Source organism: Diadema antillarum, unplaced genomic scaffold, assembly GCF_040938485.1.
Source record: "Diadema antillarum isolate AM-2024a unplaced genomic scaffold, OU_Dant_1.0 scf00000029, whole genome shotgun sequence".
In the NCBI taxonomy this organism is placed as follows: Eukaryota; Metazoa; Echinodermata; class Echinoidea; order Diadematoida; family Diadematidae; genus Diadema; species Diadema antillarum.
The window spans coordinates 170391-193787 of NW_027270918.1; the positions used below are offsets into that span (position 1 = coordinate 170391).

The 23397-nt window shown below is 38.2% G+C and overlaps 1 protein-coding gene across 1 annotated transcript in view; it reads left to right on the top strand.

Moving 5' to 3' along the window:
• LOC139739361 (uncharacterized) overlaps positions 1-23397 on the top strand; it is a 30927-nt gene that overhangs the window by 2624 nt on the left and 4906 nt on the right. Inside the window, exons 2-10 of the mRNA XM_071649984.1 lie at positions 6700-6813; positions 9709-9780; positions 15662-15750; positions 16339-16534; positions 17233-17342; positions 18396-18577; positions 20756-20946; positions 21932-22022; positions 22744-23028. Coding sequence (XP_071506085.1) covers positions 6700-6813; positions 9709-9780; positions 15662-15750; positions 16339-16534; positions 17233-17342; positions 18396-18577; positions 20756-20946; positions 21932-22022; positions 22744-23028 — 1330 coding nt within the window. The remainder of the gene's footprint in view (positions 1-6699; positions 6814-9708; positions 9781-15661; positions 15751-16338; positions 16535-17232; positions 17343-18395; positions 18578-20755; positions 20947-21931; positions 22023-22743; positions 23029-23397) is intronic.

A 23397-nucleotide genomic window follows, 5' to 3' on the forward strand; every position in this document is an offset into this window, starting at 1 on the left:
GACGCTTGAAGAGTTTCTTTTTTATTTAGTGGATTACAGGTAGTACAACTAATACCAGATAATGATAACAGAGAAAGGTAATTCAGCAAGATAATCCACCCATTTTGAAATACCGGTGTGCGCAGTGTAGGACTGTGGATTCCATGTTCCTACAATACACTCTAGGTTGTCTTTAGTTATCGTGGGAACTGGACGCAGATGACTTGGCAGTGAAGAAGAAGTGCCAGACGTTTGACATTGTCTGTCTGGGAGTATTTTCATGGAGTACGTTGGCCTCCTCTGCAGGATTCCAAACATTGCTACCCCTCTGGTCTGTCTGCTGCCTGTCAGTCACTTCTAAACTTGCAGCTCTTGGATTAACCCTGAGAAAGCCAACTGCGCAACTAGTGTGTGCAATAGCAATGCATTTTTAAGATAGTGGCTCTGGTGGACTTAATGGGGTGATCATGATACATTTGGCATGCAGATGGTTGTGTCTGGGTCCAAATGTTGAATGTGTTTTTGTATGTCTTGGACTTTGAATTCTTGCTGTTGATGTCTTTTGTGCAATTTTAATACTGCTGTTACAGTCAGGTACCATAAGTCATGCTGATATTGAGGTAGCACCAAAAGTATTGTCGAATAGACCAGCAGGCCCAGAGGGCTTTTAACCTGCAACATTCAGTAGCAGTCTTCAATCTGTCATTGGATTCCCATTCCTAGACACTTGTACTTCGCAAGTAGTAGTGCATAATGAGGAACTATCCCATCTAATTCTGCAGTATTGAATTTTATATGTGTCAACATATTGTAAGGGGAAGAAAACAGTGTTTAATACCATTATAAAAAGTAGTGTTTTTGCCATTATATCATTAATTGAGCAAGTATCCATACGTGACATGTTCAAAGTTGATCAAAGCTATGTCAATTCAAAGTACCTGGTATACACTTGCTTTCTGACGACATACCCTGAGAGATATGGACTCCATATGAGCAATTATCACAGTTTCAGTTTACATAGCCGTCACAATCGCCGAATGTATTTCACTCTAGGTGACATATGAAAGCTGCAGTCAAAAGTTCACTTCAAGTATTCTTTCATCTCTGATGCAGCAAAAACAGCAAAAGTAACCCTCCAAAAATGGTTTGATTGCATGAACAATCAGAACTTCAAACCCATTTAATACTGGAGCACTTCAAATGTCAAACAAATGTGTGCATTGGTGCACTTATCATGTTTGCGTCTTTATTTGATATGCACTCAATTGGGGTCATAAAGGAATATGGAGCAATTATGAGTTTGTGTCAGTATGTGTTTGTGTGTATCTTTGTATTCATGATGGACACTGTAAATAGAGGTTTGTTTGTCTGTTCAGTCAGTACCTTTGGCACTAAAGATATTCTAGGCATTACAATGAACATAACTTTTGAATTGTTTGTTACTCATCCATACATAATTTGTATTTCTTAACTTTCCTTTAAAGGGGAATTTTGGTGCTGTTGGGCAGTTCCGTAAAGTCGGACGTACATTTCGGACACTTTGAAGGCCTGGATTTTTATTGTCAATGGGGGCATCTGAGTTTTTAAGTGTGCAAGATGTGTAAAGGTGCTAGTACTATAAACCCACTTATTATTATAGTGGCACCTCGTTTCATTATGGAGTAATATGTTAAAAATACCATGGTGTCGGACGTACACGCACGAAATGACTTTTTCAACCTTGAAGATTCATGTTCAAAACTCTGTGATTTGTGAGGGCTTATAGTAAAACTGATACCAGTTTTGGTTGTATGAAGGATTGAGCTTTATAACACATACCAGCATTATTTGTAAATCTGTTCTGAAAGTTGTGTAAATCATCAAAGTTTGTCGGTGTCGGACGTACATTTTACGATGTCGGACGTACCCGTGTGAAATTTTCAGACGGTACGTCCGACACCGATCCGGCACTCTGTTTTTTCTAAAGTACAAAGAATATTTAAGTAATGATTCACATTTCAGACACATGAGATAATATTCTATGCAGACATATATGTTTAACATTCACAAGAATTTACTTTCTTAATTTCAACCAGTGCACAAAACTGAGAAAATCAGAAGTGTACGTCCAACACCAAAATGTAATTTTTCATTTTGTGGAAACATTGATCAAACTTTCCTTTTATTGAAAGCATTTGAACACATAACCAGTTGAATACATTCAAAAGCTATGGTGAACTCTTCTATTTGTTAATTCTTACTTCTTTTTCAAAATGCACATTGATGTAAATACCCCCAAAAAAGTTTTAAAAATCCACAATTTCAAAATTTTACGAACATTACAAACAAGTAACTATGATCAAAATATCATGGAACTAGAGAATAGTCTAATTTGATATATCAAACTAACTTGAAAATCATGCATATAAAAAAATCAGAGCTCAGCATTCAAAAATAAAGCTTCTGAACTTTCGTGTTTAAAATGCCCAAATACAACAATAGCATGGAGTTATTTAGGATCAATGTCGCTGAATGTACATCACACAATGTACATTGTGTACTATACATACACTGTACTGTACAGAACATGCAAAGACCCCCTAAGTTGAGCTCCATGCACAGACAAATTCTTAGATCAAGGACTCAGAAAATGTTTTCAATTTATTCTGAACTCCCCCCCAAAAAAAGGAAATTCAAGAAGTCAATGGAAAATATAATGTAAGTACATTGTGTACTACATTGTATTCAATGTATTTAAGAGATACTGCATGATCAATGTTATGTTGGCATTTTCTAGAAATAGCTGTTTAGCCCATCTATAGGAGAGATTAACAAACACTTCCTCAATAGTCCAATGAATGATACAACTCAGTTTAGAGCAGTATTTGAATTTGCAACCAGATCACTGAAGTGTGTACACAGATGTATTGTACACACATCACCATGTACATGTGAGATTTCAATTGTTACATTTTATAATGAATTACACCTCATTATTTATTCAAAGTTGAGATACTGTAAGTTAGTAAAGGTGAAAGAATTTCCAGATATGCAATTATTACATTATACCTACTTGAAAGGTTACGTATGGCCTAAACAAACCATTATGAAGAATTAAATGAACAAGGGGAGTATACTAAAAAATATCTCTGACACATTTTTTGTAACATTGCACACATGCTTTTCATTTACACCAATCATGAAGAAACAGATATCGTACGATACTGATTTAGTGTATCATGTCCTTTTCTTTCCTGACCAATAACATTCATGCATATCTATATCAATTTATAATCAAAATGCCAAATTTCCATTGCGGATAGTCTAAAAATAGCAGATAGTTACAAAATACAACTTGTATTAACCTACATGTCAGTCTGTGTTTCAAGGGCACCAGTATTATGCAATATCAAAGGACCAGTTCACCTTCATACAAATGTATAAACGTGTGAATTGAGAGAATGCGGCAATATTGATGCAATACATATCAGTGAAAGTTTGATGAAAATCAGAAAATCCTATCAAAAGTTATGAAGGTTTGAAGTGCCAGTGCCGCCATCACTGGATGAGAAGATTACTACAGCTTGTGATGTGTAACAAGTTATTAAAAAGAGAAAATATAAAGAAAATTAATCTATTTTCACCTTTCTGGCATAATGAAAAAGAGCATTAGACTTGTCTTTTTCAGAAGTCAGGGGGATTAATATTACCCTTAAAGGGATGGTATAATTTTGGTTGAGATGGGGTTTCAGGTTCCCATTTTGTATGTGTGTGTGAGAGAGATAAAGAGATACCTCTTGATATGTAATAAAGAGCATACAAGTCTAAGAGGAAAAGTTTATTCGATGAAAATTGGTTTCAAAATTTTATAGGACCACTTTGTTTTATTTCATTTTCTATATAAAATCTCAGCCATTTAAAAAACTAATTTTCATCAAATAAACTTTGAATTTCTCTCAGATTTGTATGCTCTTTAATATTTCATTTAAGTGGTTTTTAATTACCCATCTCTCAAAAAAGCTAACATCTGACTCCACTATCTCAACCAAAACTATCATCCCTTTAATATGTGATCAGTGACAAGTCACGGGAATGTGTACTACACTGTATTTACAAAAAGAGAGAGAGAGAGAGAGATTTTGTGACATTTTCTTTATATTTTCCTTGTTCTAGGTATGCGACATCGTAACCTGAAGTAGTCTTCTCATCCAGCTGTGACTGTGTAGGAACTTCATAACTTCATAAAAAATTCATACAACTTTTGAATGGATTGCCTGATTTCTCTCCAAGTTTTACTGATGTGTTCAACTATTATTGCTGCTTTCAGTCAACCTACACGTAAATGAAGATGAACTTTTCCTCCAAGGAAGAGAGCACTGCAATCAATTATTTTCAAATCTTCATCGAACTTAGAAGAAATATTAAGCTAGATTTAAGGGGCCAGCTGGCAGTAACAATATTTGTGTATCATTATCCAAGAAATAATTTTCTTCAGCAATTCAAGCTTCTCTGCAAATAAGGTGCTGTATTCTGCTTCCTGTTGAATACTGATACCCTTAATTAGGGTACTACAGTTTAAAAAGTCAAAGTGACCTAGTTCAGCTAGATCTATATTTAGCAGCACAGACCCTTTTTGCCAGGCATGCAGTAACTGTGCAGAACTACATGCTCCAGATCTGATTGCCACTTTGATTTTTCTAAAATTCAATATAGAATTTATACAGTGTGATCATATGATTTGATTTCATAATGAATTTATTGGTAGAATACCCCATAATAAAGAAAAGTTAAAACTTAGCTGTGCCACGTCTGATTAACTGAAATTGTTGGAGTTACTGAAGAAACAATATGGTGTCGGACGTACACTGTGTCGGACGTACATTCAAAGTGTACGTCCAACACCGTAATATCTCAGTTTTTACAAACCATACAAGTGACCTTTGATGATGGTTACATTGCTTATGACAAATGTACTTTGCATCCTAAGTGGTATGTTTTATCTCGCTTCAGATTAATGTGAATATTAAAAAATGTACGTTTACGGTGTCGGACGTACATCACCAAAGTGGTCGAACCTGGGAAAACTGTCATTAAAGAATAACAAGCCTTGGAGTTTTCTTTGATAAATAACTGAAAAATGTACCTGTCAACCTTCTTGGCAAGATATAAGAGTTGTGTAGTTTTGAATTCTTAAGGAGATAAATCAAAAGTATATTTTGGCAAATTTTTAACTCAAATTGAGAGGAAGATTAGTCTCAGACTTCAATACCCATAATTTTTAAAATACGCATAACAATTTGAAATCAACACTATTCCATGAAAATATAATCTATGATGATTGATATGGTATGTTACTTGCAGTGATTTGACGATTTTGAAATTTTTATGTTGAGGTTTACTATTTTACGGAATTGCCCTGTTAAAAGATAGCTTGATATTAAGACAGAGTGAAATCTAAAGCATAATGGCCAAAATGTGATCAAATTTGGATTTAAGGAAGTTGTGAAATTGTGAAGTTTCACTGATTTTCATAAAGCACTTTGTGTACAGTCAGTATGCAAATGAGTGAGTGTCATGTCGTCATCCCCGCACAATTTGCCATATATAGTTTGTGTACAAAATCTTGAAATTCCAGGCTTTGTTCAAATGAATTTGTTCCCCATTCTCAAATCTTAGCATGAGTGATCATTATTATGAAGTTACTCAACCAGGAATGATATTACATTTTACAAAATATAGCAAAAAAATTGAATTTTTGTCAATTGTTCATATACGATGAATGGAAAATTGTGAGGTGATGACATCATCAGCTCAACCATATGCATAGTTACATTCATATCAAGAGAACTGTGTTGCAAAAAAATAATTATCAACACTTCACAATTTCATCACCTCTCTATCTTAGTACTTTTATTCAACTTTGATCAAATTTTCACTACTGTGCTCATGAAATTTTACCCTTTCCTTTAAAATGAACTTTTAACTGGGCTGGAATTCCCCTTTAAACTGAAGACTCAATAAACTTGATCTTGATCTCACCAGATATCCACTGACAAATTTGTACAAATTGTGAATGGTAACAGGTGAGATGGTATGATAGTTTGCTGGAGGTGAAAGAAGAGATGATCACACTGTTTATCTTAGCCTTTAATACCTTGTTGAATAGAGTACCAGTGTCTCATCTATCACCTATCTACAAAATCTTCGTTTACTTTCCATTTAATGCAACGCCTCAGGTGGACATAAACAGGTGTTTTCAACGCCCTGGCAAGGTTAATGAGAAACTGCAAGATTGATGAAGAACCACTACATGTAGATGTACTAGAGTAGTTATGTACATGGTCAGTAATATCATTACAAAGTTGTGTATGTGCTTAAAAAAATAAACAAGTTTACAACAAATGACTGCTTGACACTGCCTGTGCACAGGTACTTTTCAGTAAATGTCGTGTGATTAGCCGTCAACCAATTGAGTAACAAGAATCACGCTAGATGTCATATGGTATGCTTCCATTCATATTTGAAATGGTGTACACATGTAGGATGTCAAACCAGTTGCGTGATAGTACATGTACTGTGGTTTGAATGTTCAAAGATGAATAAAGTAGACAGATTGGAATGCTTGGAGTGAGATACAATAGTGTACACCCCAGTGAAATAGAAAGTATGTTTATGGACACGATGTACGGCAATGTTTTTCCTGGTCTCAAAGTCACGACATCATTCATTTTGTATCCCCAGGATGCTTACGGGCTTCCCAGCAACAAGCAGCAGGTACAGCGCATTCCTCCCCTGGCCAGGCCCAGGGGTGTGGTCTACCAGGGACAGCCCTCTTCAAGCTATCACACAAGACAGGTAGGAAGAGATGCCAAACTGTATATCTACTTGTATATAGATATTATATGCCATTGTAACCTCTCCAACCATGAACAGTGCATGTGTCTGACTACATGAGGTTTACATGTATTATGTATATTTGTACATACATCCCGTACTATAATTAATTCAAAAGGCAATTTGTAAATTGGTAGCTTACAGCATTTATGTTGAGTGTCTGTTCCTATCACATTCTCACATACAATGTTTACTCTGGGATTTAGATAGTTGTATCACAGATTGATTCACTATATACACTGACATTGATAAGTTGTTCAGATTTCATACATTCTTCCATTCCAAAGTGTGTTTTTTGGAGGTCTTCCTCGATGCTTACAAGACATAGCATCAGAGTTTAAATTTCATGTCTGCATTCATCCCAGGAAATTAATACTACTTATAATTCATATCATTAGTGTATGGGGCTTATTGCACTGCTTGTCATTATAAACGTAGGGAAGAGTCAGTTTATTTCCGTTTTAAAGTTCACTGTACCAGTGAAAAGGTTTGATCAGGTAGAGATTTTAAAATGCTGTCATTTATGGGCAACTCTAGCGATTTCAAACTCCGTATTGACAGTTTTTAAAAAAAGGAGAAGAGAAAGTGGTTGTAATTTGTACAGTTCTAGGGCATGAGTGACATTTATTGAATAGATTTGTATGGATGTGATGAAATGTCACACTTTTCATTCCATCAGTACTTTGTAATTGAATAGGCAGTCATCATTATTTTTATGGGCAAACAGGAAATTTGTGGGGGAAAAACAACAACAGTGCATTACCAGCAACTTTATAGAATTACCAACACAGGAATTTCAAAGATGGAGAGAGTGAAAGCTGAAAATTCAGATAAGTTTTCCAACTCATCGACTCTATCTTTTCATCACCACGAAGGAAAACGATATCAAATCATGTCATTCTCCTGTGTAAAATTTGTGGAGAGGTTTTTTTTCTCTGCATGCTTCTTTGTCAGCCAGGTTGTTTGGCATCCCGCAATCCATTTCTTGACCCAATTTTCTGTGAATAATTCTGTCTTTTTTCCCCTCCTCACCTCCCACTAGGATGTCTTCGTATTGTCATTCTCTGAGGCATCAAATATATTTTCCCAGGTTTGGGTTTGACTGAAAAGCACAAATTACGCCTTTGTGGAGTGTGAGAGAGCTCAGTTCTATTATTCAAAGTCTCTCTCTCTTTACTTATTGTTTTCTTTTTCTTTCTTTCTTTTTTTTTCCTCCTGTCTGAAATGTGATCATCTTGTCACACACAGGAGTCAGATTCCCTTAGGGGTTTCTTCTATCTCTCTTCTTCTTTTTTTAAATGACATCCCTCAGATGCTATTACACGTTGTAGTCCATCCTCTTTCACGTATATATCTGCTGAGTACAGATTGTCTCCGAGTGATGCTCTTTTGTTGATCAGTTTTGCTGTGATAAAAGTCAGTTTGATTTCTTTTTTTTTTCTCTCCTGATTGTTATTGTCATTTGACAGGCTTCCATCCACTATTAAAGATTTAGCTGACTCTTTTGGATGCATTGGAATATTTCTGTATACCACAGATATTTGATTATGCCCCCTCTCTCGTGTGGGGTAGCTTTATTACAAAAGTTGGTCTGTTGTCATCATAATTACCTCTGTGGATTGCATTTATTTTGTTTGTTAAATGTTACAAATGAATTAGCACATGAATTTTAGTCATCTTAGTCAACCATTTATCGCTATGATGGTCAGTGTTCTTGACCCCGTAACAGGTCAGTCCGATCCTGCTGAGTAGGGCCATCTAGCAATGTTCATTCGTATATCATGACGTGTCTCCTGCTATTGTTTTGTTAGATGGAATATGAATAGATGTGCAAATACATGAGCATCATTTCACCAAAGTCCACTTACATTGTACATGCTTTTCTTTACAATTAAGTTAAATCCTTAAGAATTCAAAGATTAGTTACAGAATCAGTATTTTCAATTACGAACTTATCTATGCTGTCCTTTTTTTATGCAGATCCATACCTTTTTCTCTCTTCACGGGGAGCCTACTATTTGCATTAAAAAACAAAATCTACCAATGAGCATTTGATAACTACAGGAAGAGTTTCCAATTACATTTACATTCCCTGCACACCTTTCACAATTATGTGCCGCCATGTTATCATTCTGTGATTTAAAACCAACAAAGTTGAACTTGCTTCTCATTTTGACAATCCATCACAGTGGTGTCCATGTTATGTTGTGATTTTTGTCCAGTTTCTGCAACTTTGAATGATTTATCAAGTGTTTCAAAGGAGTGTGTCACATCACATGCTGTGAAAGCTTTGACAGTGAAATTTCCAGCGGCATGTCATACTGGAAACAGCACAGATTATGCTCCTGCATCTGTTTTGTGTGTTGTGCATAGGGGGACGAAGGACCAGTTGAATGTGGGCGGGGCGGGCAGGGCGGGGCGGGATCCAATCAGGCGGGGATGGTCCAAGTCCTGAATCCAGACTGGACAGCAGGAAAACGGCTTATTGTGTCAACCAATGAGAACAGGGGCATGAAGGAGCGTTGGACCAGCACGAGGCACCCCAGGGGCGCAGCAACGCTCCTCTCACAGCGTGCACACGATAACGCAGCCCAGACTGGGGCGGTGCAATGGGGGAGGGTACGACCGGGCTCGGGCAAGATAGGGCTGGCCCCGGCTGACAGCTGGACAGACGCCGTGCGGCCGTACTTCCGTACTAACGAGTTTAACTCTGATTTCATCTCCCCCAATATCCCCGCCCATCCCTTTCAACTGTACTCCCCTCCCTCGCGGTCTCACCCCTACTGCTACATTCCTCCCAACCTCCCCTATGCTCCACCCCTGCGCCTCCACCTGCCTATACCGGGCCAACCCAAGCAGCAACATCGACACGATGTCATGGTCAGGAAGAGGGGAGATGGCAAGGGTTTCCAGCCACTACCAATCAAGGTAAGTTTTCTCTTCTTCTTCCTGTTCACAGAATGCATGTTCAAAAGTTTATAAGGTTTAAGTGGATTTTCTTTACTGTTTCCACACATGGAATGAAGTCAGAAGTACAAATGTATAATTTTCTGTAATACCTCCAATGTTGACCACTGAAATGAAGACTATATTCAAGTTTTAAGTACCAGTAGTTTGCTTTGTGAGTTATCACTCCAAAAGGACCCCAGTTTTTTTGTTTTTCATTTCACCCTGGTAACAGAACGGACTAATTCTTTGCGACTGTATCTGATCTCGGACCTTAGTCAGAATAGAAGTATAGGCCTTGTGATGGGGGGTGGGGGGGGAGGAGAGGGGGATATGATCCTCTTTTTATTCCAGATATTAGATCTGTGTTAAGCATACACCCATGTAGCGAATGTGAGCCATTTCCCCCTCAAGGTTTTATGGTCTCGCAATTTAGTATCATTTAAACCCTTTGACATAATTCCTCTTTAGCAGCTGCTAGCAAAATTTGAGGGTTCCTCTTTAACATATTAAACTAAATTGTATTCATCTCAAGTTTACTGGTATTAAGGCACAAGACTCATGCACTTCAGCATGTGTCTTTAATAAATATGTGGTGGCCCCAGAGTGCCAACTTCATTTGATAGTCCTGATGGCCTACACTTTGTCATGAATGGAATGTACACTGTGCCATCAATACAGGAATGTACATTCCATGTTCAACACGCACAGCGGTAGTATGCACATAAAACGACCTGCGTTTCATACCAAATGTACATTCATTTCAGCTGCACCATGGTAGCATCAATTGATTGATGAAAGGAAAAATACATCTTGTCGTCTCCCCCTCTCCTATTATCTCGAATCAATCTGAACTTTTTTCCTTCTTGCTGTTTATTCAATATCTGAAAATGTTATTGGCCTTGGGCCATTAAACCTGTGAATTTCAGGCTTCCTTCAAAGGCTAAATACATTAATGAATCAAGCCAAGTACTGATGCTCTGCATTCCTATCTCAATGTACGCTTAGCTATATCCCTTTCTTTTTCAAATTGAATAGCAATTACCTTTTTACATAGAATTATGTGTACTCTAAGCTAAATGTATGCACTTGTTATGTTATAATAGTCGAAAAGTTTTTGTACAGGGCACTAACCAGAATTCATAGGTTTTTTTTCTTATCCTTCTGAGCCTGGAAGTTTAGTATTCAATTTGCTCACAAACCACTGCAAACTGCCTTTATTAACCATAGATTTATTTGAAAACTTGGTAGTCGAAACTTATATATGTTTGGACTATCTCAAAATATATGTTACATACATGTACTTAAACATCACCAGTCACAGCTGATGGTCTGTCATTGCCTCCCCCCCCCCCCCTTTTCATGAACTGGGTGAAAGGGTATTGTTGTAGTGATCTCTTCAATCGTGCCTACCTTTAATGCATCGCCCAAGTTACTGTCAATTGATGCTGCCCGTCGCCTAGCAACCGATGGATGCTGCGTGTAATGGGAGCAGGATAGAAGTGGGTACAAAGGAGAAACAGAATCACAGAGTGGAGAGGCAAGAGTTAAGGGGAGTAGAACGCACAGATACCAGGCCAGATGGGATGAAAATGGAGATTGGCAGATACGTTGAAAAATGGATTTAATATGATGGAAGCATTGAGAAAGAGATAGACAGACAGAAATTGAATCGATAATGATTATAGACAGGAAACTGCAGGGAAGATTTGTTGGCAAATGGAAAAAGATAAGAGAGAGATGGAGCAATTTCTGCAATCACTTTTTATCTAATGACCTACATGTTGTATGTTACAGTGTCATTTAATGGTCTTGGGATTGACAGCATATTGACCACTCCAGGAGTTAATTCTCACTGTAAGCTTCACATTTAACAAAAAAAAAAGAAGCATTAACTTCTGCATATAGGTTAGAGTTACTGGTCTGCCATGGCCTCCGCCAATGGAATGAGCCTAATTGCCAATTAGTTGGCCTGAGATTCCGTCTTCCCCCCTAGGCCCAGCATATTAAAATCTGGTGAGTTTGAAGCAATATGAGTTTTGTAGGTAATAGATTACCTCCCATCATGTCCAATTACGTCGTCCCAGTCATCGGCCATTATCTGGCTGCTAAATACCGTCGCTATTAATTGTGAGTGCATAACCTCTTTGGGTGGTAATTACAGCCCGCAGAACTGTGATAAAGTAAGTGATTTGCTCATATTGCTTCCGTGTAGATGGGCCCTTTTATTTGAAGAAGGGTAGCATGTAATATCATCTACATTTTGTACCCGTCTCTCCCTCTCTCCCTCTACACACACATTTTCTCTCTCTTCTCCCTCTGTCTCCCTCCCTCACACACACACACACACACTTTCTCACTCCCTCTCTCCTCTCTCTTACACACACACACACTCTCTCTCTCTCTCTGTTTTCTCCCTCCATCTATTATATCTCTCTCCATCTCTCCTCTCTCTCTCTCTCCCTTTCATATATTCTGCATTGGTTGCTCCTTGCATCCTCTTTCTCCACTGCACTGTGTAATTTCTTTGTGCTTTGTGTTCTTTATAACTGAGGCGGTGTTGGTATAGAAACATATATTTATGATGTGATTCTTCTTTTTTTATTCCTCAGTCATAAAAGTGGTAAAAGAGGCCTAATGTTTTTAGGATATCTGTCCATTAATGCATACTTTCTTAGAAATTGTAAGCTAATCTTGGAAACTGCACAGCAGCATAAAATATGTTACTACATCTTGACAGAACTACACAAAGATGGTTATGGGGGCATCATATTCAGAAACCAAAATATTGGCCATTGACATTATGATGCGTGATGCATTTCATGTAAATTAGTGCAGTTGTATTGTTGCTTTTGTTTTCTTTTATACATTTATATTATACATCATTTTGTCCTGTACATTAGGCATGATGGTCCTTTGGACTTTGTCATATATAACAGTTCACTCTGGATTGACTCTCATGACAGTTTTTATGCCTCCGCCACGAAGTGGTGCCGGAGGCATTATGTTTTCGGGTTGTCCGTCCGTCCGTCCGTCCTTCCGTCCGTCCGTAATGAATTTTGTGGACAAGGTAACTATCGAAACCTGTTGAGGTATCCTAATGAAACTTGACATGTATGTGTATTAGGGGGTGAAGTTGTGCCTATCAACTTTTGGGTGCACATGCTCAAGGTCAAAGGTCAAAAGGTCAAGGTCAAATACATAAAATTTCACTATTTCCACCATATCTATTGAATGCCTGAAGATATTTTCTTGAAACTTAGTGTATACATGTTTTACCCAATTAAGATTCTCTGGTGAAAGTTTGGGTCATGAGGTCAAAGGTCAAAGGTCAAAAGGTCAGGGTCAAATACATAAAATTTCACTATTTCCACCATATCTATTGAATGCCTGAAGAGATTTTCTTGAAACTTAGTGTATACATGTATTACCCAATTAAGATTCTCTGGTGAAAGTTTGGGTCATGAGGTCAAAGGTCAAAGGTCAAAAGGTCAAGTAAAAATATCAAAACTTCTTTTTTTTCTCCGTACCTTGGAAAATTGTTCAAGGTATCTTCATGGAACATAGTATACAAGTATACACGTACTGACTGGAAGTGATTATCTAGAGAATGTAGGGTTCATGGGGTCAAAGGTCAGGGGTCAAAGGTCAAGTGCAAGACTTCAAAATTTTACTATTACCCTCATATTTATGCAATGCCAGCAGGGTTGTTTTTTTACACTTGGTGTATGCGTGTGTAACCTACATGTAATAGAAATTCTTTGGAAAGTTTTTTTTTTCTCTTTTTGCCTCAAAGGTCAAAAGGTCAAAGATCAAGTGAAAGTGCTGAACTAACTTTTTCCTCCATATCTCGGAAGTGGCTCAAGTTACCTTGAAACTTAGTACATATTATGCATGTTCTACCTGAAAGTAATTATCTTATGAATTTTAGGGTCAAGGCCAGATGAAAATGGTAACAATTTACTATTCAATTCAGAAATTGCACTTTTTCTCCACACCTGTACCTTGAAAATTACTCAATGCCTAAATGTATGAATGGGTCAAAGTCAAGTTAAAGTCCTTAAATCCCTAGATACATGCTCTCCTATTCATCCAATTAAACCTACGTCAAGGAAGGTGAACATTCAACACATTTGTGATGAACTTGTCATTCAAATATTTTGCCAATTTTGTGAAAATGTAATCACACAGTGTCCACATGTACTATCTAGACCTATTGGGAAAATCATGCATTATGGCGGAGGCATACCAGTCGCCAAAGCGACATTTCTAGTTGCTTAGCAAATGCTCTTAGATTGGTACGCAGACAGATTTATGACTGTGGTAAGCTCCATGCAAACGTAATGTGTGCATTGTCCCCTGTTTCTCAGAAAAGACGGAGGTAACAGATGTGCAAGGGTGAAATTTCATCTGGCATCAGTGCACAATGCTGTCACACAGTGGGTGATTTTAAGTTCGGTGCTAGTGCTAGTGCTAGCCCCTAGATAACAGCCTTAAATCGAGCTCCAACACCGACGGTCAGATTAACGAGGCGATACCGATCAAAATTATCGATCACAAGCGCTAGGTGTTGGAATCGCAGCACCGCGAGCTCCGCGGGAATTGCACGACGAAAAAAATGATGGCGTGTCATTACAGTCAAATACTAAAAAATGTAGCTAAAATTGCTTAGTTTTAGACATATAGTAAGGAAGATGGATTAAAATGGCACAAATTTAATCACTTCTTTCAAACACAATTATCCTTATTTTGCTCTTAGGCTCAGATTTATAAAGCCATGTCTAGAGTGTTCGTGTACGTTTACGTGGGTGACCACTGCATAAGCATGGACTTTGTACGTAAAACGTGCATCTATTACGGACGTGAATAAGAGTCTCGCACCGGCAACGCTAACACCAGCACTGAACTTGAAATGACGAAAATGTTAATCCCTAGGGGCTAGTGTTGGTCAATGGCGAAAAAGCACGTAAATCGCTAACACAAACGGCAGGGCTCAGTTCAGCAGACGACATTCAACACTGAGCCCAGCACCAGCAACCGGAAATACGTCATAATTTTGAGGTCAACTCCCAACACCGACGTGATTTCAAGTTCGGTTTTATCGCCGGTGCTAGTGCTGAGATAGCACTAGCACTAGCACTAGCACCGAACTTGAAATCACCCATTGGATCATAGCTATCTTGCACAAATCAAGCAGTGACTCTGTGCTTGCGGAGTGCAGCACTATGTTTGAACAGTGATGATCAAAGGGGACCAATTTAACTATACATGCAAAGCAATGATTTTGGTACTATTTTGACCAGAGACGAGATGCAAAGTGACAGCCGCTTCTTCTAAATCCACCATATATGTTAGATTTTAGATATGGGTTGCAATACATAAAGGACCAGTAATAAAGTAACTTGTAACTGCACGTATCAGTCAGTGAGAGTTTGATTTCTTACCTTGATAGCTACCATGATATTTATCAACTTTAATTTATTTTTAACTGTGTCAAAGCCAAATGAAAGACAATCCTTCTCTCCCCCCCCCCCCCCCCCTTTGTCATAAAATAACATTGATGTACACTTGTCTAGGTGTTGATAAAATTGTACTTTTCCTAGCAGAGAAACCAATTATCCCAGTGACTGAGGTGAAAATGAAAACTTTGAAATGCTATCATTTCTGTTCCTTTTTTTTTTTAGGGCCTGAATGGATGAAATTAAATTTCATCAAATTTCATCTATGTAATCATCTAACACTTCTAATGGTAATCAATAGAATATCTGGTCTGATATACTAGTAATGCTGGTAATTGTAGTGTTCTACGCTGACTTCAGACTTGAAAAAAAAATTAAAGAAAATCTAAACCTTTCACCAACAGAGGGCCAAGCCAAAAGTACCACGTCACGAGTACCACAGCCCCTCGCATCATGTGATCAGTCCCCGCCCGGACCTACAGGCAGTCACAAGGTAAGCCAGAAGAATGCCAGAAAATTGATGAAATCAGACTTTAGTATAGTTTGCAGTACACATCCATCATTGAGATGCCCACTGAAAGTTGTAGGTGATGGTCTCCTGATATTTAAAAGATATAAACCTAATGTGATTGGTCAGATTTCCTTAAAAACTGTTGTGTGTTCATTTTACCTCCATGTTGAATCCACTCTTGAAGAAAAGCTTCTTTTTTTTTGTCACAGCAAATCCCCTTCCCCCCTCCCAAAACAAAAAATGGAGGGGGGGAGGAGTAACCCAAATGAATGACTTGTTTGTGTGTGTGTTTGTGTGTGTGTTACCATATTCTGTGCTTTTATTACACTGTCCATATACCATTTGAATGGAAATTGATAGATATCATTCTAAATGTATATATATATATATATATAATATATGTTTGTGTGTGTATAATGTTTGCTGATGGAGTGCCTGCTGCTCAAAAAAAAAAAAAAAAAAAGAGACCACTACGAAACACTTACCATAATCTCAGGTAATATATTTTTTTAGGCACCCCAGAGTGTCTCACTTTAACCCTTTCTTCCCCACACGTCCACTCCCTCGCAGGAAATCAGCCAGGAACTACGTCCCAGCGTCCAACGACGGCGTCACCCACTTTGAGGACCTGCGCTCCCTGTCCAGCGGGGCGAGTGACCAGGAGGTACAGGTCATTGAGAGCATGCTGGACAGCATTGACCTGGCCTCCAAGGAGAGTGACCGAAGCTTGGTAGGTCTCGTGGAGTGCTACAAAAGGATATGCAAGGTAAGGGATATCTTCTCTGTTGTTTTTTTGTCCTCAATGTTGTTCATTATTTGTTTTATATTCATTTATTGTATCCCTCTTATATGGCCCTAAAAAGTGTGCCATCTTGCACCTGTTCATGCACTGGACAAAATTAGATTTTCAGACATGGGGTGGGGGTGGAGGGATGGTACCTTGTTTACATTGTATAGATTAGTATTTGTGTGTATGCACATGTGTGTGTGAGAGTGTTTGAAGTACTCTTATATTTCCAGTTGTGATACACTTTGAAACTATTTCTGCTCTTTTATACCAGGTGAAGTTATGATACAATGGCATATTTAAAGACAACCATGGATTTCTAACTCCTAGATTACAAGCTTTTAATACTCACATGTACTTATGTAGGTCAGCCTTATATTTTTCTTTCACACAGGCTATGTCAAATTGAAGTGGCTTTCCAAATCTAAAAACTATTCTCATTTTAAACGATTGTTTGGAGATATGTAAAACTTGTCTTTGCTCTGTAGTTACTCTTTTCCCTGTTACTTCAAAACAGCATACTCCTTCTTTCACAAAACAAAGATTTATTTTTATAAACAGCATACTCCTTCTTTCATAAAACAAAGATTTCTTTTTGTAAAGACTTCAGGTTATGAAATCAATTGTACAATGATGTCTGCTGATGTCTAATAATATAATGTCTTTTGTCATTTCAGGGTAATGCTTCAAGTGTACATAATTTGATGGCAGCAAGTCGGACACAGCCAGGGAAACATAAAAAGAGGAAAATGCCGCCCAGTAATAAAGATACTCCACTCGTCATAAGGTAACAACAGAAATTGGAAACAAACAAAGCACTGTCTTATCTGTTGATGTTAAGTTGATATTTACTTATAATTGTAACTTATTGTTATCTAAATATGACAATCATACATTCTGTCAAATTGAGCATGATCCGTTGCTTTTCCTTCACTTTTGATATTCAAAACAATGTTCCCACCAGGGCAAACATCCTTTTAAAGGGACTGTACAGTACTGGTTGAGGTAGGGATTCATGTTTTGAACATTCCTAAGTGAGATAATGAAAAGCCTCTTATGAAATATGAAAGAGCATGTAATTTTAAGAAGGATCCAACGTTTATTTGATGAAAATTGGTTTTTAAATGGCTGAGATATCCAAAAGAGTGCTAATAATAAAAGGCGACATGCCACAACTTTATTAGGATCTCTTTGTTTCACCTTGTTTTTGGATATCTCAGCCATTTCTAAACCGATTTTCATCCACTAAACTTTTGATACCCCTTAGAACTGCATGCTCTTTGACATCTCATAGAGTGGTTTCGGAATATCTCGCAAAACGTTAAAAGCTAAATCTACACCTCGACCAGAACTGTACTCGTCCTTTAATCTTGTAAGTTAAGTGATGCATCAATATATGACTTCAACACTGAGTAAACACTCTTTGGTTTGGATTTTGTTGTGAAAAATTGCAGCTCAAGCCCAGAACACCTGTAATAGAAAAATCAAGAAAAGGATTGGTTACATGACCCAAACAAGTAAATTCCTAGATAAGAGGAACTATGATAATTTTGCCACGTGTATAGTGAGGTAAATGCCAAGCCAAGAAGTTCTGAATTGCTTGAGGAAATAGTAATAGAAATAATCTCATTATTGGTGTGAAATTCTTCTACAAGGTCAATTTGAGCTCCATTCCCCATAAGAAATATGGCCATTTTCCAGAGCCAGCCATTAACCCGTTGAGGACAAGTCCTGAGTATACTGGGGCAAGCGTCTATGGGAAATGCGTGTTGTAGCAAAATCAACAGGTTAAGGACAGAAGCTATGTAACTGCTGTTCAAACTTTCCAAACTCTTTGCAGGAGTTTCCGCAACCCCCAGAACCCGCATCCCGTCGTCCAGTACTCCAGCCCAAAGGACCGACCGAAGTCGTCGCAAAGCGCCTCGCGCCCCCCCGTGCCCGCCCCGTACTTCTACAGCAGCCGCGGCCTGCCCCAGACGTCGGACGAGGGCGGGAACAGAGTGCGGCTGACTCGCCTCCCAGGTAAACCGCAGACATAACACCGATACATAGTGCACCTCCCACTAGCTAGTTAAAATCGCTGCTTTTTAACACAGCAATGTACGTACACTTCCATTGTTTTCAGTCACTAGACATATACAATAAGGTTTTAAATGGTCACAAGCCTCAAATCAGTATGAAGTACCACATATATTTCTTTTTTGTTTTTCCAAAAAGAAAGATGACTTCTGTAGCCATCCTGTCAGTTATGAATATCCTCGATGCTCGATGAAATGCATTCTCAGTAGGATGAGTACTGGTTGTAAAAAGCAAGGCTGCTGCTCCGTGAATGATTTTTGTGTCTCTTTAGAATACCATTACTCTCAGTGCATCTATTACCATCATCTTACTTTTAATCACAACATCCATTAATGATAATCTTAGAGTATTCGATGATGAAAATTCTCACATAGTAGATGTATTTTGTACACAAATGACTGCACTCACCATTCCTTAACAGGCTTTTTTCTTCTTTTTTTTTCTTCTTTTTTTTTAGTTTTACTTTACAGAAGCTTATGCACACATTCTGCAGTAGGCAGCTGACTAATACAGTGACATGCTTGTTACTTTTCCTTCCTTTGTAGGGGAGTAATATGTTTAGAATGTGACAGAATTGTACCTTGCACTCAATAGCTCTAATTATTCTAGAATCACAACCTATTTTTACTGAATGTTTATCATATTTTATCTTTGATGGATTCAGACTTGTAGAGAGCAATCAAATAGAAACTAACTCGCAAATATATCCTTTTTTTTAAATCTTTTATGCTGCATATTATTCACCAATCAAGTCCTATCTTATTAACCCTTTCGTTGACCTTGCAATGCACATTGTTTTTACTCTTTATGTTTTTGAAACAACAACAAATATAGATGGCATATTTGAAATCACTGTTTCTATCACGCCACATGGTAAGAAAACTTGACAAGAGTGAGTTGTATGAGGTTTCATGAAAAATTGACAAAACTATTGAAGTTTTTGCTGTGATAATGTCTGTCCTGGTATGAAGTATTTCCTTGACTTTCACTGTTGGCTCTTGATAAATGAAACTGATTCATTTTAATTTCCTGTGTAATCTGTTTCTATTTCCACAACACTATGTTCGAATACAGTGATCAGCTTTTGTGTTTGACTTAATGGTGACATGTCTTTGAGGCTGTGTGCAGGTGCACACTGCTTGAGTTGGAAGTTGTTTTGTTTTTCATGACCAGTGTTTTAGTTAATGTCATAATTATGTTTTAGTTGGTATTCTGTTGTTTTTTTTTTTATTGTTGGGAGCTTGGAGCATCGGTTTGTGATGGGAATAGGATGAGTTAGTCACTGTTTGAATGCAGACAAGTCGTTCAAAATTATGATCAAATATGAATAAATCTGTGTGTGTGCATAAAAATCATGACACTTAACTTGTTTATGTAACATAATGCCATGTCCTGTTTCAACTAATGATTTAATATGGAATGAAGACAGACATATCAGACAATTTTTATCACATGCGAATTAAGGCATACAAAAAGAGGTATACCAAAAGTAAATTTGGAGTGTATTGAAGTTGGAAGTCCTTGCAGTGATTGTTGAGAGAACATGGTTACAAAACTAAGTGGTATATTACTAAGGGTGACTTTGGTTTTTGACAGTGATCACATGATACCATAACATTGTTAACATCAGAAAAAAAAAATATGTTTGATGATTTTAACAAACAAAAATTGGATGACATTTGAGTAATTGATGAGGGAAATTTGTGCTATTTATGCTATTTTTAGTAATGCTGCCAGTCACGGGAAAAGGAAATAGAAGTGACAGTGTCAAAGGGGTTTACAGTGTGTGCAGAATCTGTGACAAAGAATGTCCATGCAGGGAAATTTTAAGTGGTCAACCCTTTAGCAAATGACCGAAAAGGAAAATAGTCTCCACTCTCAGAAGATGTGTATCATAAGATGTGGTCACACTCTGCAAAACTATGCATAGTTTTTACTACCCAGTATTTTGCTTTGCGTAGTTTAAGCAGTGTGACTGCAAACTTCTTGAAAAGTTAACAGCAAAATTTCCTGCTAAACTTCATGTTTTCACGTAGTTTCACGTAGTGTGACCATTGCTATGGATACTGTTTTTAACTCTTTGTTTTTCCCCCTCTGTCATCAAATATTGAAAACATCTAGGTACTGCAAACAGGACCTCTGATGCAGTGCTGGCAGCCCCTGGAGCAGGGTCAATATCCAGGTCAGCTGGGAGTAGGGCGGGGTCACGAGCAAACGCCCAGAACCCTCCAGAGGGTGTGGAAGGGACGAGACCTCCAAGCGTACACAGCAACGCCAAGTTTGTCAACTCTGATGACGTCTATGCATTACGGGTGAGAATCTCCCCGTCAAGTATCTCTTTCTTTTTCTGCTTTACTCTATCTCTGTCTGTCTGCCTATCTCTCTCTCTGTCTCTCTCTAACTTTTTTTCCCTTCTCTCTTACAATCTCTCTTTATCTATCTACTTATCTATTTAATTTAGCTATTCATCTTTGTATTTCTATCCAGCCATCTCTCTGTATCTCTACTTTTTTTTTCCTCATGCACAATCTCTCTTTATCTATGTACTTATATATCTCCTCACCAATTTGTATTTATCTAGCTATCTGTCTCTCTACCTTTTTTTGCTTTCTCTCTCACAATCTGTCCTTATGTGTCTACTTCGCTACCTCTTTAGCTATCCAACTTTGTCTATCTATCTAGCCATATCTCTCTTTCTCTCTGTATTTGTCTGTCTATTCATATGTTTGTCTATCTATCTCTCTATCTACCCATTTATCTGTTTCTCACTCTCAATGGAGTTGTTATTTAAAAAATGTTAAGGAGGCATACTGCATATGATTGTAGTATGGCAATCAAGAGTAGATGTGAATGTTGTGAGAATTGTACACTGTGAATCTCAAACTTCATGTGGTGAATGTGCAAGCCATTTGCATCCAAAAACTAGAGAAGAAAATGCGCAGCTTGAACTCCCAAGTTCATTCATCCTACTTGCCAAAATATAGAATATCCTTCATAAAATCCATAAAAATTTCCAGATCACTACCAAAATTTAATCATCTGTTCCTTGTGTCATATTCTCACCCTTTCCTGTAAGTTTCATCCAAATCCGTTCACAACTTTTTGAGTTATTTTGCACACGGACAAACAAACCCACAAACAAGCAACAAACAAACGAACGGTTGTGAAAACATAACCTCCTCCCTTGACGGAGGTAATGAAGGAAACTTATGAGGTGTTTCAAATGAGAATAGTTTCCATGGCAACCTACAAGGTTATGGTATCACATCCTATTCTCATTGCTGTGATAAAATGTAGGACTCCTTCCACGTCCCGGCCAGTACACCGGTGGCATCAGTGCTGGACATCAACAAGCTGTCAGAGACAGAAGGAGGTGATCACAACTCAGGTAAGCTTGACCTTTGGGTCATAGGTCAGCAATGAAGGTCAAATTCTTATACATTTACTTTTATATTCAGCATCAAGGATCTAGTTAGCCTCCACTCACAATGGACAGGTTTGCTTTATTCTGCTCCTACTATGTTGTATGTGACACTGCAATGCACTCAAAATGTGTGATGACAAGTTTGACTTGTATAATTCGCAAACATTATCTGATGAATGAGTAATGTAATCCCACATGATTTACCTGTAGGAGTGGCAGGTTACAGTAATTATTCATGACTGGGAACATGCCTTTTGCTTTCACTGCATGAAATTCACAAGCACTTTTCAATTTTAGAAGATATTTCATGGAAGCAGTAATGTGCTAAACACACAAATCAATGTTATTCAAAAGCTTGTTTTAACCTTTTATGAGTCATTAGGGTGATTGGAACCAAGTTTGATGAATCTATAGTATTTGTCGTCGCGATTAGCCTTTCAGAATATGCTGCTATACTATCCAGTCTTTCCTAGAGTCTCTTCCCTTCAATCTCTGAACTTTGAGCATGTGGAACAACAACATTTCATAATCCACACCCACTTGTGATTTTGTAGCCACAAAGATACATTGACTTACAAAAGAGAGTAAGAATGAAAATTGTATCACTATGTTGAAGGCGGAGGAACTCAGGAGGCAGAATCATAGCATAGATATTCACAAGGTTTATACCACGTCCCTGGTACAGGCCAGCCGAGGCCTTCCGGCAGCCAACGCGGTAGCGGCACTCCCAGCCTGAACGGCAGGACGGAGATCCCTACAGGCGGGGACCACAACAACTCCCCAGCGAACGGCGACATGGAGCTGACCTCCGTGACGGGGGAGAGCGTGGACATGATGGAGGGAAGAGGAGGGGCGGAGGCGGTTGCTGGGGGCAACGACGGCGGGAGCATGGCCATTGTCATCTCGCTGGAGGAGGAGGACGGGACGGTGAAGACTGTGGACTTGGAGGAGGAGGAGAGGAAAGCAACAGGTGGGGAAATCTGCTGGGATGGGGAACAGAAACCTTTCTCTTTTTCAGTACAATTCCTCTCTTACACCACTATCTTTTTTTAGGACATCTCCAGAAAGAATAACCTCTATTCTTCACTGACTATTTCTACTTCTACCACTTTTCCTCCTCTCTTCTAGGTCTCGACAATAACTTCTTTCTCTGGTGGCCCATTGGGAGCACTAAAATCTGAAATTTTGGTGGCCCGAAAAAGCAATCTACGGGCCTGAAATAAAAGAAAACATAGGAATCCATTTTGAATCGTAGTTGCACGATTGCACCATGGAAAGATAATCTTCTTGACAAGCTTGGTGACCTAACTTAATATTCTTGTGGCAAGCTTGTTGGCGT